At 45.8% G+C, this 12,748-nt stretch overlaps 1 protein-coding gene across 13 annotated transcripts in view; it reads right to left on the bottom strand.

Annotated features, from left to right (window-relative positions):
- Positions 1-12,748, bottom strand: part of ADGRB1 (adhesion G protein-coupled receptor B1) — a 255,238-nt gene that overhangs the window by 114,318 nt on the left and 128,172 nt on the right. For 11 of the 13 annotated variants that reach the window (XM_068672757.1, XM_068672760.1, XM_068672758.1 and 8 more), the window contains 6 exons: positions 11,632-11,806; positions 10,099-10,263; positions 6,344-6,445; positions 4,719-4,825; positions 3,747-3,941; positions 2,623-2,691 (listed from right to left, as the gene is read on the bottom strand). In XM_068672757.1, coding sequence (XP_068528858.1) covers positions 2,623-2,691; positions 3,747-3,941; positions 4,719-4,825; positions 6,344-6,445; positions 10,099-10,263; positions 11,632-11,806 — 813 coding nt within the window. The remainder of the gene's footprint in view (positions 1-2,622; positions 2,692-3,746; positions 3,942-4,718; positions 4,826-6,343; positions 6,446-10,098; positions 10,264-11,631; positions 11,807-12,748) is intronic. The other 2 variants (XM_068672759.1, XM_068672769.1) reach the window with 1 other exon arrangement.

The raw sequence follows: 12,748 nt of genomic DNA, 5'->3' as shown, positions 1-12,748 counted from the left end.
TCGGAGCTTTGGCATCTTTTCTCTTTCCTTTCCTGGTGTTCCCCACATGAAAAAGGCATTTGCAATAACGCTTCTTTTCCAGGCATACATAAAGCTGTTAAACAATAACTGGTTAAGCAGTGGCTGATTTCATAAAAGATAATCCACCTGCAATGAGCTGTGCTGACTGCCTGCCTTCCTCGAGGCACAACCGCCTACAGGGCTGAGCAACCACCATGGGAGGTGAAAGAAAAGCAGCTCAGCTCCTTACGTTGCCTCTTTTCCATGCTTGCAGATCCTCACTGTAATTCAGACCTCCCAAGGTGGCTGATCAGAGTGGAAGGGGCAGCTGAGGACAGAAGGATGGGATGGAGGCAGAAGGAAGGCTGAGCTGGCGAGAGATGGAGAAGGAGCACAGGGGTGGCCACGCGTGTCCCTCTGTCTGGCCAGCCAAAGGAAGCTCGGTGAGAATAAAACTCTATCAGGATCAGATCAAACAGTCCTGCCAATACAGCAGGTGTGCGCATAAGGAGCAGCAAGTGAGGAAACTAATTTTAACTGGATATATTTATATTCTGTTATGGACTGAAAGCACAAAGTCAAAGTAACCCCAAGCTACACCGGCCTTTATCTATCAGGCTTCTGTCATATATGATATGACCATATTGTATGGCTAACCTTCCCAAAAAAAACATGATAGCCCTTCTCTATCTGAAGTTTTTTCTTATTTATTTTATTTATTTATTAATTATTTTTTGTTCCCTTGAACAACACCTCTGCCTGGGAGTTTGCAGGACACTGGAATGTGAGACTGTACTGAAGTTGGGTTTATTTTTAATGAGGAAGTTGGGAGCCAAAACCTTCATTTCAAAAGGACTGTTTAACCTTGTGAAGCACGAAGCCTGAGTTTGTTCCATCAGCTTTAAGCGAGAAGGACAGAGACTGCTGAAGCCTCTTTGACATCCAGTGCCTGAAGATTTCTGAGGGCAGCTTCTGTCCTAAAGCCACGGTGTTGGGCTGTCATCACCATTTCCACTAAAAGAAATGCCAAGTAAACATTTTCTTAATGTTGATTTCATCGTTGTCCTGCTCCTCATGCAGGTCACTGTAAAGCTGGCAGCATCTATAGGTGCAAAGAGATCATACAGGGAAAGCCGATGGGAACAAATTGCCACCGGGAGTAAGCTGCAGCTGTTTTTACGGGGATCAATAGGATTTCCCTGTTGTCATGACAACTCATCAGTTTCCTCTGCGCTGTTCTGAAACATGTACACACACCTGGAGGCTTGAAATTGAGCATTTGGTCCCTTACTGCTCCTGGAGCCAGAACGCGCCATCCAAGTGCAACGGGAAAACACCAGATCTCAGGAGAATGGAGAGGAGATGTCCACAAGGCTGCTCAGCTCCTGGCGGAGGTTTTGTTGTTGAAGGAACTGTAGCACAGCTGAGCATTCAGCTCCTGTCTCACGTTTTGGACTACCGATGACTGTGCCCCGATGGGAAGGCTCCTTCCCAGAAGACTTCCTGGTTGGGGTGAATATTGATTTTTTTTTGTGTCAAATGATTTTTTTCTTGTTTGTTTAGTACTTCCAGACCTCTCTGATGACTTTCACAGCAATGAAAGGTGGTTAAAAAGGGGCTGCCATGTTCTGATACACAACTATGGGTACTTTCCAGAGGACTGATCTCACAAAGGCTAAGTTATTCACCTTGGCCAGGTTATTTTTTAGGCTGTGGCCAAAGTGAACTGGTGTTTTTGTTTCAAGGTGCAATAATGAGGAATGGACTTGGAAGGAATGAGCATTACAATTGGCCCATTCACCAGAGCTGCTGCTGGTCTGAGGCAGAACCATTTTGCTCTGAATCCCCAAAATATTCTCCTCTCATACTCTCCTCCAAGTATACAAGGGTATATCTACAGAATTATTCAGCAGGATCCCAGTCCTTGAGATGAGAGAAAGAAACAAAAAAAATATAAATGAACCCTTGCTCATCTTATGCTGAACAGAACAAGAAGCTCAGGTGAGCAGAGCATAGCTCTGAACTAGGAAAATCCTGCCTGTCCTGCATCTTTGTAGCCAGAAACTCAGACCCATGTAATCCCACTGCTTTATCTTGGCAAGAGGAGGAGACGAGAATTATAAAAAGCCAAGGGTGTGATCAGCTCGAAACACAGCTTGATCTCTGAGAACTATCCAAAATTTGGTATTCACCACCATTTTTCCTTTATTATTGTTATTTTTTTTTTTTCTGTTACTCATACAGAGGCCCTGGCTTAGGGCTGAGATCCTGTGGCTTCCTGAGTTACTCCATAAATATGACTCAGCCTGGCACTGAGCTCACCCAAAAGACCAGTTGCATGTATCAGCTGTTTGGGAGTAACTGCTTCAGAGGTGGTCAACTCTGAAGCTGATCAGAGCTGACCACATCCAGTTTATTTGTGTCTTTCATCATAACAAATCATCAGAGAAGAACAGCACTGGTGGATGGAGATATTTTGTGGTCTGTGGCTGGAACAGATTCGTGTTGCACACAAAGGAACATGGACAAAAGACATGTAGACCCTTAGAAATTCCCCTTGTCATGGCTTAAGCCTATGCTGAAGGCATGACTTGCTCCACAGGATCTGCTGAATGTTCATACCAGCTGAGCTTCTTCCCATTTCTCTCGGTTTTCCTCTGATAAAAGGTTGCTGATGATCTGGACGAAGTTCTGGAGAAAGGAGACAAAATAAGACAAAGGAGGTAGTTAGCCACATGTATCCCACTCAAGGAAGGACATGAAGGTGCACAAGGAACATGTGAGCATCACCTGTGCTCCACGAGCCTTCCCAAGGTCCTGTTCCCAAAGGCTCCCGAGTCATTTCACAGGCCTCTGCCGCCAGGGATGTTAACAGAAATTCAGGTTGCAGAAAAGCCTTTTTCCCAAGGACTTCACTTTAACTGCTATACCTGCTAAGGCACTGGACTGGGAAAATGTCTCTATTACTGAAGATTTTTAAGAGCAGATTAAACAGATGTCTACCAGAAACTGATTAAAAACAGATGATCTTGCCTTGTATAAATCACTTCTCATCCCATTTCCTACTATTTTTTTTTTTTTTTCAGCATAGGGAATCATTGTCATTTCTTCTCTGTGGCTTGGAAAGAGAAGCAGTGGTGGATCAAGAGAGTGCTACGCATGGTAGTACTTTTTTTTGACCATGCAGCATGCAACGAGAAGGAAGGAGACAAGATATTTCAGGACCATTGATTTTTTTTTTTTTTCTTTTTTTTTTTTCCCCTCTAGTTTTACCACCCTTTGCAGATCCTGTTGGGTCAGTTTAATGTTTCAAGTCATGTAGTGATGACCTATCCCAAGGGCATATCTTGTAACCACTCTGCATGCAGATGCTGAAAGTAAAATCCTAGGGTGAGAAGCACAGAGACATTTTCCCTCATCAATATCCAGCTACCCGATATCACAGGATCATCTTACCTGTAGTCATTAGGCTGTAATCCCTTGCAAAGAGTGCTCTCATATCAATTAGACTCCCCAGTAAGTGCTATCAAGTTGAAATAGTTCAGAGTGACTTTGGTTTTCAAGTTCTGACTCTATAAGTCGGGGAGAACCAACCTCAAAGGCAGAGTTTGTTAACATGCAGAGACACTTTGCTCACGTGGAAAATACTCCAGCTTTTCAGCAGCATTGGATCAGCTCAAAAGGAGGTAATCAAATCCTTAGCCCTCAACCCAGCCTTGCCAGCCAGGATACACATCTCAGCTCACCTGCACATCCCCAGAAGTCGGGCTGTGATAAGCCCTACGGAAGATCTCTGTCATGTTCCTGAGTACATCAATGGTGGACAGCAAGTCCCCACTGTAGCTGGTCCCATCCTGGGAGATTTCCACAAGGTTTTGGATCACTTCTGACAGCCCGTCTACCATCAGCCCACGCTGAGCTTTGGAAAGATGTTCCCTGGTCTGAGGAGCAGAGGGAAACATGACAAACACGTCAGTGACAGTAAAGCCCAGTTAATGAGCTCACTGAAGGAATGGCTGGAGGAAGCTTTGTGACCTTCCTTGTAATTCAGAGCACAGATTAGATGAACCTAACAATCTCTGCTGACCTGAAAGCCTGTGATATTTTTAAAATGATAGAAGAGCAAAATGTAATTTTTTGGTATGCCCACAAAGAAAAGTTTTTTTATATGTTCAGAAGAGTTATGCTACTACACAGACACTATTTTGCTGCAAACCTAAGGCCAGCTATGTTGCCCTAAAACCTTGTTTTCTTATAGCCAGTCTGGAACTATTTTGGGACAGACAGCACCTCTTCCTGAAAAGAAAAGAACAGTTCTCATAAAGGCAATGCCACTTTAAGGCAATCCATTGGAAGACCACCAGAAACAGGAAAATTAATCACAGTAACAATTGTAAAACTAATGAAAAATAAGTGGTTTATTTAAAAATGTTACAATCACAGTCATTCTTATGGATAATGTGGTATGGAAGACCTGGTAGGACCTGGACTCTGTCAGGCTAGATATTAAAATAGCCAGTGGGGAACCATCCCTTGTCAATGGAGAGCCCATATATCACAAGCTAGGCAAACAACAGCAGTAACACAAAATCAGAGAAGAGCTGGTATCTCCCTTTCATGTAGAAATGTTGCTTTCCTTCTTTTTTGTACTTCTAACAGTATAAGAAACATTTGGGGGGATAATAAACTCATCAGGTGTTGAAGTACGTCTGCCTTACCAGCATCTGTATGTTCCTGTAATCAATAGAAACACACTTGACATAGGTTGGAGGCTCCCAGTAAGCTATCCCTTCTTCATCTAAAGTGCATCTTCGAAGGATCAGCCCTGGAAGAGGAAAGAAAAGAGCATGGGAGTGGGAGCAGTTGGATGAAAAGCCCAGCACCTTCATGGAGAACTGGTCAATGCTGGTAGCACCAAGGGCAGCAGGGGCATCTGCAATGGTGGGGAGAGGTTATGTGTGTTTTGGGAGAGGTTTTGTGCATTTGGGGAGAGGTTCTGTGTATTTTGGGAGAGGTTCTGTGCATTTTGGGAGACATTATGTGCAATTCCACTCCTTCATTTCTTACTGGAAATGAAACTTAATAAACTTACAAAACTTAACAGCTGGGACACAGCTGGCCAAGGTAAAAGAAAGTTTAATTTGCCCATCAAGGCAAGTTTCTCCCTGCTTCTGGAAGTCCCACGAGCCTCCCCAGGTGGCACGGTCTGGTACTTGCAGCTAAACCAGCCACACTGTCTTCTGCTGCCTACACAGTCTCAACAAGCAAAAATATCCAACAACACCATCTTTGCATCAGCTGAGAATCTCTGAAAGCTGCCTGCAGTCCTCCCCCAGGCCTTTCCTCAGCGTCAGCTTGCAGTGGGTTGTGCAGTGGCAATCACATGCCTTCGCGATGCAGAGGAACAGGAGTACCGGCGAGGAGACAGCGGACAGGAATCGCCTTGCCCAAGCAATTACACTGCCATTGGAGAGTGTCCAAGGACCAGGCATTGCTGGGTTCACAGTCCCATTGCTACTGATAAGTGGTTCAGTGTCCTATGGATATGGCCCTTCTTCTGGGCTAACATTTGGAATGACTCTGACCCTCCAAGAGTGCATGAATCGGAAAGGTCCAGGGTTTTCTCCATCCAACAGCCTCACTCAAACAGAATAAAACCTTTATGTTCATTATGGACACTGCTGCCCTATTTCTGATCCTGCCTGGGATTGAGAAACATGCATCAGGGGTCAATCTCCACTACCAGAACATCTCCTGGAGCCTTCTTCTCTGCTTTCCACTCCCTGGGGAATGTGTGGCTGCAGCTACAACAGATAACATCAGGATGCCCAGGCACTATCACTTCCCACCACCGTGGCCAGAGCACCTGAATATAAGCTGAAAGAGTTGCTGTGGTTCCTAAACAGGAGTGGAAATCATCTAAGTGTGGCTTGGCAATGCATTTCAGATTTTGTGCTTTTAGATACAAGCTTCTTCTATGGTCAGTGAGGATGGCCAAGACTAGGGGACTTGTGAAGCCCAGCCTGCTTCTGCAGAGCTATCTGTAGCAATTGGATGTACATGCCATACCACAGCAGCCCTTGAGAGTGAAGCTGGTCCAGGATTAGGCAGTGGTTGGATGGGAAACCACTTCAGAGTGTCTAACATGGATCAAGGGGTTGCTGTTAAATAGTTAGGAACTGCAGAAATCCAGAGAGAATTCACTTAGCCTTGAGCAAAGGGCAGATAACCCACTGATCATGCTTTCCTCCCACATCCACATTGTCCTCATCTTGGAGGCAAAGGATGAAGGATGAACTGAAGGATGGCCATTTCCCCAGCCAAGACATGCAGACATCCTTACCGGTGGCATTGCGAGGACACCGGACAGCCGCAGCGTCCCCCGCGGGTGTCTCCTTCCAAACCACAGAGGCAAGGCTTTCCTCGTCACAGATCTCATGGGGTTCTACAAGGCAGGAAAAACTCCTTTAGTAAAGCCTCTTCCTTAAGAGGGATGTGGAAAAGGGGAAAGAGAGGAGCACGGCCTGGAGGGAAGATCATTGTGGGGTGAAAAATGTCAAAACCACTTTAAACTCTCTGGGATTTGCTTTGCCTGTCTGCAAGCTCTGACCAGCCTGAGGATCAGCTCATTAATACACCTGTAACAACCCAGGAAAGTCCTCTTACATGCCTGCCCTGCCTCAAAGGAAAGCTGTTCTTGCTATGCCCTGCTAAAGAGTTTTCTTCTCTCGTTTCAAGGTGAGATGTCCAGCTTTTGGAGCTGAACCTCAAGGCTTCAAACTCAATTCCTTCCACCCATCAGAGTCATCACACAGGTTTGGGGCTGGATGTGGTTCAAAAGAGGTTCTGCATAAATAAGTTGGACTAGGTGCAAAGGAAATAAACAAGTAGAAGAAAAAAAAATAAAAGAAGAATAAATAAAAGTGGATATATTCCCTGGGTGGGCTTCATTCAGGCACTCTGCTACCATTTTTTCCAAGGCTGCAGGAAGAACGAACAGGCTGGATTTGCATTAGCAGCTCCTTTCTAAACAGTGCTACAGAGTCCAGGAGGACTGCAGAAATATGCAAAATATGTTTAGAGGCATTACAGAAAAAGCCCTTTGGAAAGAGGAGGCTTTTGGATGCTTTTCTGAGTAGAGGTGAGTTGGCTCCAGGGTCTGTGGGACCTGAGAAAATGCATCCATCACAGAAGGAGGTGTTCTGTTAAATAAAGGGAACCACAAGTAGGGTGCTGAAGCTATCTATCACTCCTGAGGGCTGGGAAAGGGAAAATTATATGTAATGGTTTTCAGTAACGTATTTATTTACTGTGCATTTAAATCTACCAGTAAAGAGAAAGCTGAGAGCATGCCTGTGTCTGGACAGGAGTGGCAGCTGCAAAGCCAAAGCCAAAGCCAAAGCCAAGGGCAACCAGCCATGGAGCTGGGCAGCTGCCTGCTGAGCTCCCTTCCCATGTAGGAAAGCACTGCCCATGCCAAGGTCCAGTGATGCCAGCAGAGATGTGCCAAAGTTGCAGGGAAAACGTACATTTGATATAAAGCAATAGATGGGGGCCTGGAGTTGTCATGCTGCTTCCAATGGTGGAGATGACCTTGAAGGTCTCCTTTGATAAGGGTCATGTAGGTGTGATGGCATAGATCTTAGGGTCTGTGTCAGGAGCAATTCCCTGGGGATGGACGTACCCTGCAGATGCTCTGGAACAAGCCAGAGCTCCAAACTGGATGTGGGGAAGGCTCCAACCCAAGATCATGGGCACGGAATGTCCTGCTGCTTTGAAGAACTCAGAGAGGACCCAACAAGCTGCCTACATATCGCAGCTCCTGGAGTCAAGACCCAAGACTGTGTGTCTCTAGCCCCAGCTGCATTTCAAATACAGATTCCTCCCTGGTGCATCCAGTAGACGCTGATAATGAACAAGTTATGCTCCCTGCTTGAAAACAGATGTTTCTTCCTGTTTTAAAATTCCCCTTTGAGTAATCACTATTATAATAAAATCCCAGAGGGCAAGCGGGATCCCTGCTGTGCTCTACACATATGCAGAAATAGTCCCTGTGCCAACAGCTCACGACTTCAGTGGATAAGGCAGAAAATGGGCAGAAAAGTGGCAGTATTATTTCCAACCATTTGGCAAGGAGCTGTAGGACAGTGAGATGAAGCCACCCAGTTGTGACCAGCACGTGGTTGCCTACAGAGCCCGTTGTAGGGCAGGGAGCTGAATGCAAAACTCCTGGCCCGGTGGTTTGGCCATGGTCATATATTCTCCACTGGGAACTGTTGCCCACAAGAGGGTTTGGGACATGAAGTGGGAAGCTTCTGACACCCCCAGCATGCAAAAGCATGTCTAAAAGCAAACAGGGAGCTCACATCTGACCTGCCCTTGCTCCTTCCCTGACCTCTAGAAGCTTTTCTGGCTTGCACCCCTGCAGTCTCCCTGGGGGCCGCTGAGGGATGCTGTGGATCAGAGCTGCTCTTTAGAAGTACACTGATTGTCTGGCATTCTCTTACCAGTGAGTGCAGGAGCAATTCCAAGGCCAGGAGAGAATCATTTAATCCTTTTATTTTATTTTTTGTTTTATTTTATTTTTTCGTTTTCCTGATGTTGCTTCATAACAATATCCCTTTTGCCAGAGTAACCTATTTGCACCGGGAGATTTTAATAACTAACCCAATTAAGCTCAATTCTTCTGCTCAAATCAAATCATGCCGGCATTTGATACTTTCTCGAGAACGAATCGAGCGGGTTTATTTTTAGCTTCTGACGGCTCCCCGCCTTTTCCTCCCCCTGCAAATTAACAACTGCAACAAGACCCTTCTGGTTTCAAGCCCTAGCGGGGCTCAGCGCCTTTTCCTTTTGAGTGCCGTGCAGGCATCGGCCCCTGCGGACACAGAAGAAAAGATTGGGCTTGTTCTGCCAGGGCCCCAGCTGGCACACGCTGAAGCTGAACTAAATCTGCATCGCTCTGTAGACACCACCAGACGACCTGGTGCTAAGCCTTTCCGTGGCGGAGGAGAGCTTTACGGCTGAGTTAGGAGAGACTCTCACCCGCCTCTGCTAATTGAGAGGCACAGCTTGTAAGGGGAGGTGATGTCTTTTATTACAGCGGAGCTGCGAGGAGTGAATGTGCTGTTATCTTCTGGCTAAACTGGGTAAAACTTTTGTGCTGAAGTGCTTTGGCTTTTATCTGTCTTCAGCAGTTTGCACAGGGCTCCAGGGGTCAGGTGTCCTGTCCATCACACATCCATCCCCAAAAGCTTCTGCACCTCTCATCACGAGGACAGCCAGGACGCCACCATGACAATCTCTGCCATTGCTCACCGAGCGGCTCCAACAATTAATTGCCCTCTCGGTCAAAAATCAGGGCCCGTTATGATCGATGCAGTCTGCCTGCCAACATCACACAGGCCATTGATTCCCCACCAGCAGTTTCACCAGCAGGGACTTCAACCCAGACTAAGAAAGAGAATAGAATTGGTGTACCAGCCTGTTGTTTTACACTGCGTGGAAGACAGATAGAAGCATTCCAACATATAAGTTTTCCCTTCTGCTTATTTTTCTCATTAAAACCCAGATTTTTTTCTGTCCTGCAGCTCTCTTGTCCTCCATCAGGGCTTTTACACCCTTTTTCTGAACTGGATGCCGTTCCCATGGCTGTAGCTAGAGAAGGATGAGACTGAGCAAGGCTCTGATGGATCTGCACACATCTGTCTTTTTTAAAAACTGCCAGTGGCATGCGGGTCTCCCAGAGGCTAGGTAAAGGGTAGGAAACACTCTATCATCCTCCACACTCAAATATTTCATGGGCTTAAAACTCTGATATCAATTTTTGCTCTGGAATTCTCTTTCACTCTTATGATTCTATGACAATAAAAAAATGAGAAATATGAAGTCTAGACCAGTGGGACTTATCAAACATCCACTGAAATCAGCATGGGCACACTGGCTTCAGCAAGAATTTTGTTCCTGGGTAATGAGCAGGGTCAAATGCAATCACAACTCCTTGTTGCATTCAGCTCCCTAACACAGGGCTCAGAACCCTTTTCCAAAATTCCTGTCCCCCCAGTGTGAAGGAAGGTGCGAGGAGTTTAGGGTACATACCAGGACACCTCCTGTCATTGCACTGCTTGTACTCTTCCTTGGGGCCCTGGCAAGACTCTCCGCCGAAGAAGGGCCCGTAGCATACCCGGTCACGTCGTTGGGTCCCACCTCCACATGTGGTGGTGCAGCTGCCCCACACGCCCCAGGCTTGCCACTTCCCATCCACTGTAGACAAGAAAAGAGGAAAGAAACAGCCTGAAACATCCCCAACGTCATCTGCAATGGAAGGAAACAACTTCCCAAGGTGAGCACTGGAAGGTAGGATGAGTAGAGAATGGCTTGGTGTGAAGGGAGGTCTCCTGCCTCAGATCCTTGTCTGATCCTCAACAGACATGAAATAATTGCATACTCTTTCCCATTAAGGCTGCCCTTTAACGAGTGAGAGGTGTTCTTGTGCTCCTCCTCAGTATCCTCCCCCAACAACACCAGCCCTGCTCAGGTTTGGGGCTCTGACCATGAATGCTTTCAGGGCCAGCAGAGATTCAACCTGGAAGGGCAGCCTCATCTACCAGCCAAAGTCCGTAGTTGGTATTTGGTTGGGATGCACAATGTATGTGTGAAAATAAGCACAAAGGGATCAGCAGAACCCCTCCAGGTGAAAAACAAATAAACAAACAAACAAACAACAACAAAAAAACAACATAAAGAAACATCAAATAACCCCCCGCTCCAGCCATTTCCATTGCTCTATGGTTTCACGTACCTTGGAAAGAGCTATTGCAAGAGGCTAAGATGTTGTCTCATTTCCTGGTATCTTCTCCAAGCATCTTTACAGACTCAGTGGAAAGGCTACTTCTTTTGCATTAACAATGGCCTTTATCAAAGCACTATAAAAATGTTAATTAGCCCTCACTACAAGCCTGCAAGGTAGGAAAATGTTTTCCTCTGCTTCATCACAGACAAGAAACAACAACTCAGTGACAGAAATAGAGGAAGAACCTAAGTCTTCTGATTCATATTTGGGTTTTAATTAGGCATTAGCAATTATTCACCTCTGGTCAAATAATTCCTCTCCAGAGGGTAGGAGAGATCCGTCTCTTCTTCTCCAAGTAGTGGAAGGAAATTACCAAAGAAAAGGGCCAGCACCAACCTCTTGTGCTTTATTTGGTGACGATGTCCGCTCCTCAATCCTATGGGCTAATGGGGATGGAGCAACCAAGGAGAGCCAGGAAAAGGGCCAGGGAATGTATGGCAAAAAAAAAAATTGGTCCTGATTAATCTTGACAGCTTCTAGATATCTAAGCCTTGTTTTCAGGCAAGAATATTTTTCACAGCAGCTTACCCAATTAGTCAGAAAGACATGTTCTCCATGGATAATTACTCACCTGTCTGGGGTCTCCTGGAGCTTTTGCCAGCTATAGATTTTGGGTTCATGGTCTGTGAGTGTGATTCACAGCCTCCTTACTACTGCATCGTTGGTGGAAACTATGCAACTCTTCCCCAGGGGAAACTGGAGGGGGATTTATAAAAGCCTACCTGGGACTGAAGAGAAGGATGACCCAAGAAAGAGAGGAAAAGTCATCGTCCACTGACCTGGGCATTGGCGTAGGAAGCAGTCCCTGGTCTCCACCCAGTGTCCTTGGCATTCAGCTCCCCCGTAGGAGGGCCCATTGCACTCCCTCGTCCGCTGTTGGGTACCGTTGGAGCAGGAGGCTGAGCAGGAGCTCCAGCTCGACCACTCATTCCAGTTGCCGTCCACTGAGTGGCCCAAAGAAAGAAAACAAAGCGGAATGTGAAAATCGCTCCCTCTAGAAGGAGGCATGTACAAGAGTCTCTGGCTTGTGCCAGCAAGGGACCGAGGTAGGGGAGGAAAAACCAGGGTCACAGAGAGTGTTAGAAGGACAGCATCATCAGGAAAAAGTTCAAACAAGAGTGGCAATGGCAATGTCTTGGGACCCTGTGCAACCTCCAGCTGTTATGTTATGTTCTTCCAGGATGCAAGCACCATAACACACTGATTTTTATGTTCGTAGCAACAGAAAAGTTGAAATTATTGACATTACATATTCCAATATAAAATTCCAAACTATTAATATTGCCAGTGACAACGTAACCTTAAAATAGAGAGTGTGGATCATATTTTCACTGAAAATTTTGAAGGAATCCATCTGTTACCAGATGATCTTGGAGGTCTTTTCCGACCTTAATGATTCTACTATTTTATAATTCTATTTCCCATTTTGGTCAACCTACTTTGTTTAGAGAACCTTTTTTTTTTTCATCATAACTAGTCCAAAGCAATACATGAGCCTGGTTCCTCAAGCACTCAAATTCTCTGTTTTGCAGAGGAAACCCTTCAAGCACAAACTCGAATGGCACTGTTATTGAGAGAAATTCACTCTGTCAGCCAGGAAATTCTCAGAGCAAAGGTGTGCTCCAAGAGAAGACCACAAACAGAGTGCGTGTGTGTGGTCAATGCCCTTCTGTCACAGCTGAATTAACACTGACAGGCTTGATGTATCTCCACACAGCAACATCTCTGATAATTAAATAGGAAAGGGAGGGAAAAGAGAGGTTATGATAGGGACAGGTTTGGAAAGAAACATGAATGCATCTTATTAGTGTGGTGCAGTGTGAGGCATTCCCAAGTGTGGCACTCACACCCTAATTGGTCCCTGATCATCAGATCTATCACCCAGCCTGCTATTCC

Source organism: Anas acuta, chromosome 2, assembly GCF_963932015.1.
Source record: "Anas acuta chromosome 2, bAnaAcu1.1, whole genome shotgun sequence".
In the NCBI taxonomy this organism is placed as follows: Eukaryota; Metazoa; Chordata; class Aves; order Anseriformes; family Anatidae; genus Anas; species Anas acuta.
Note: the sequence above shows the minus strand (reverse complement) of the source record. Positions and strands in the feature narration are given on the sequence as shown.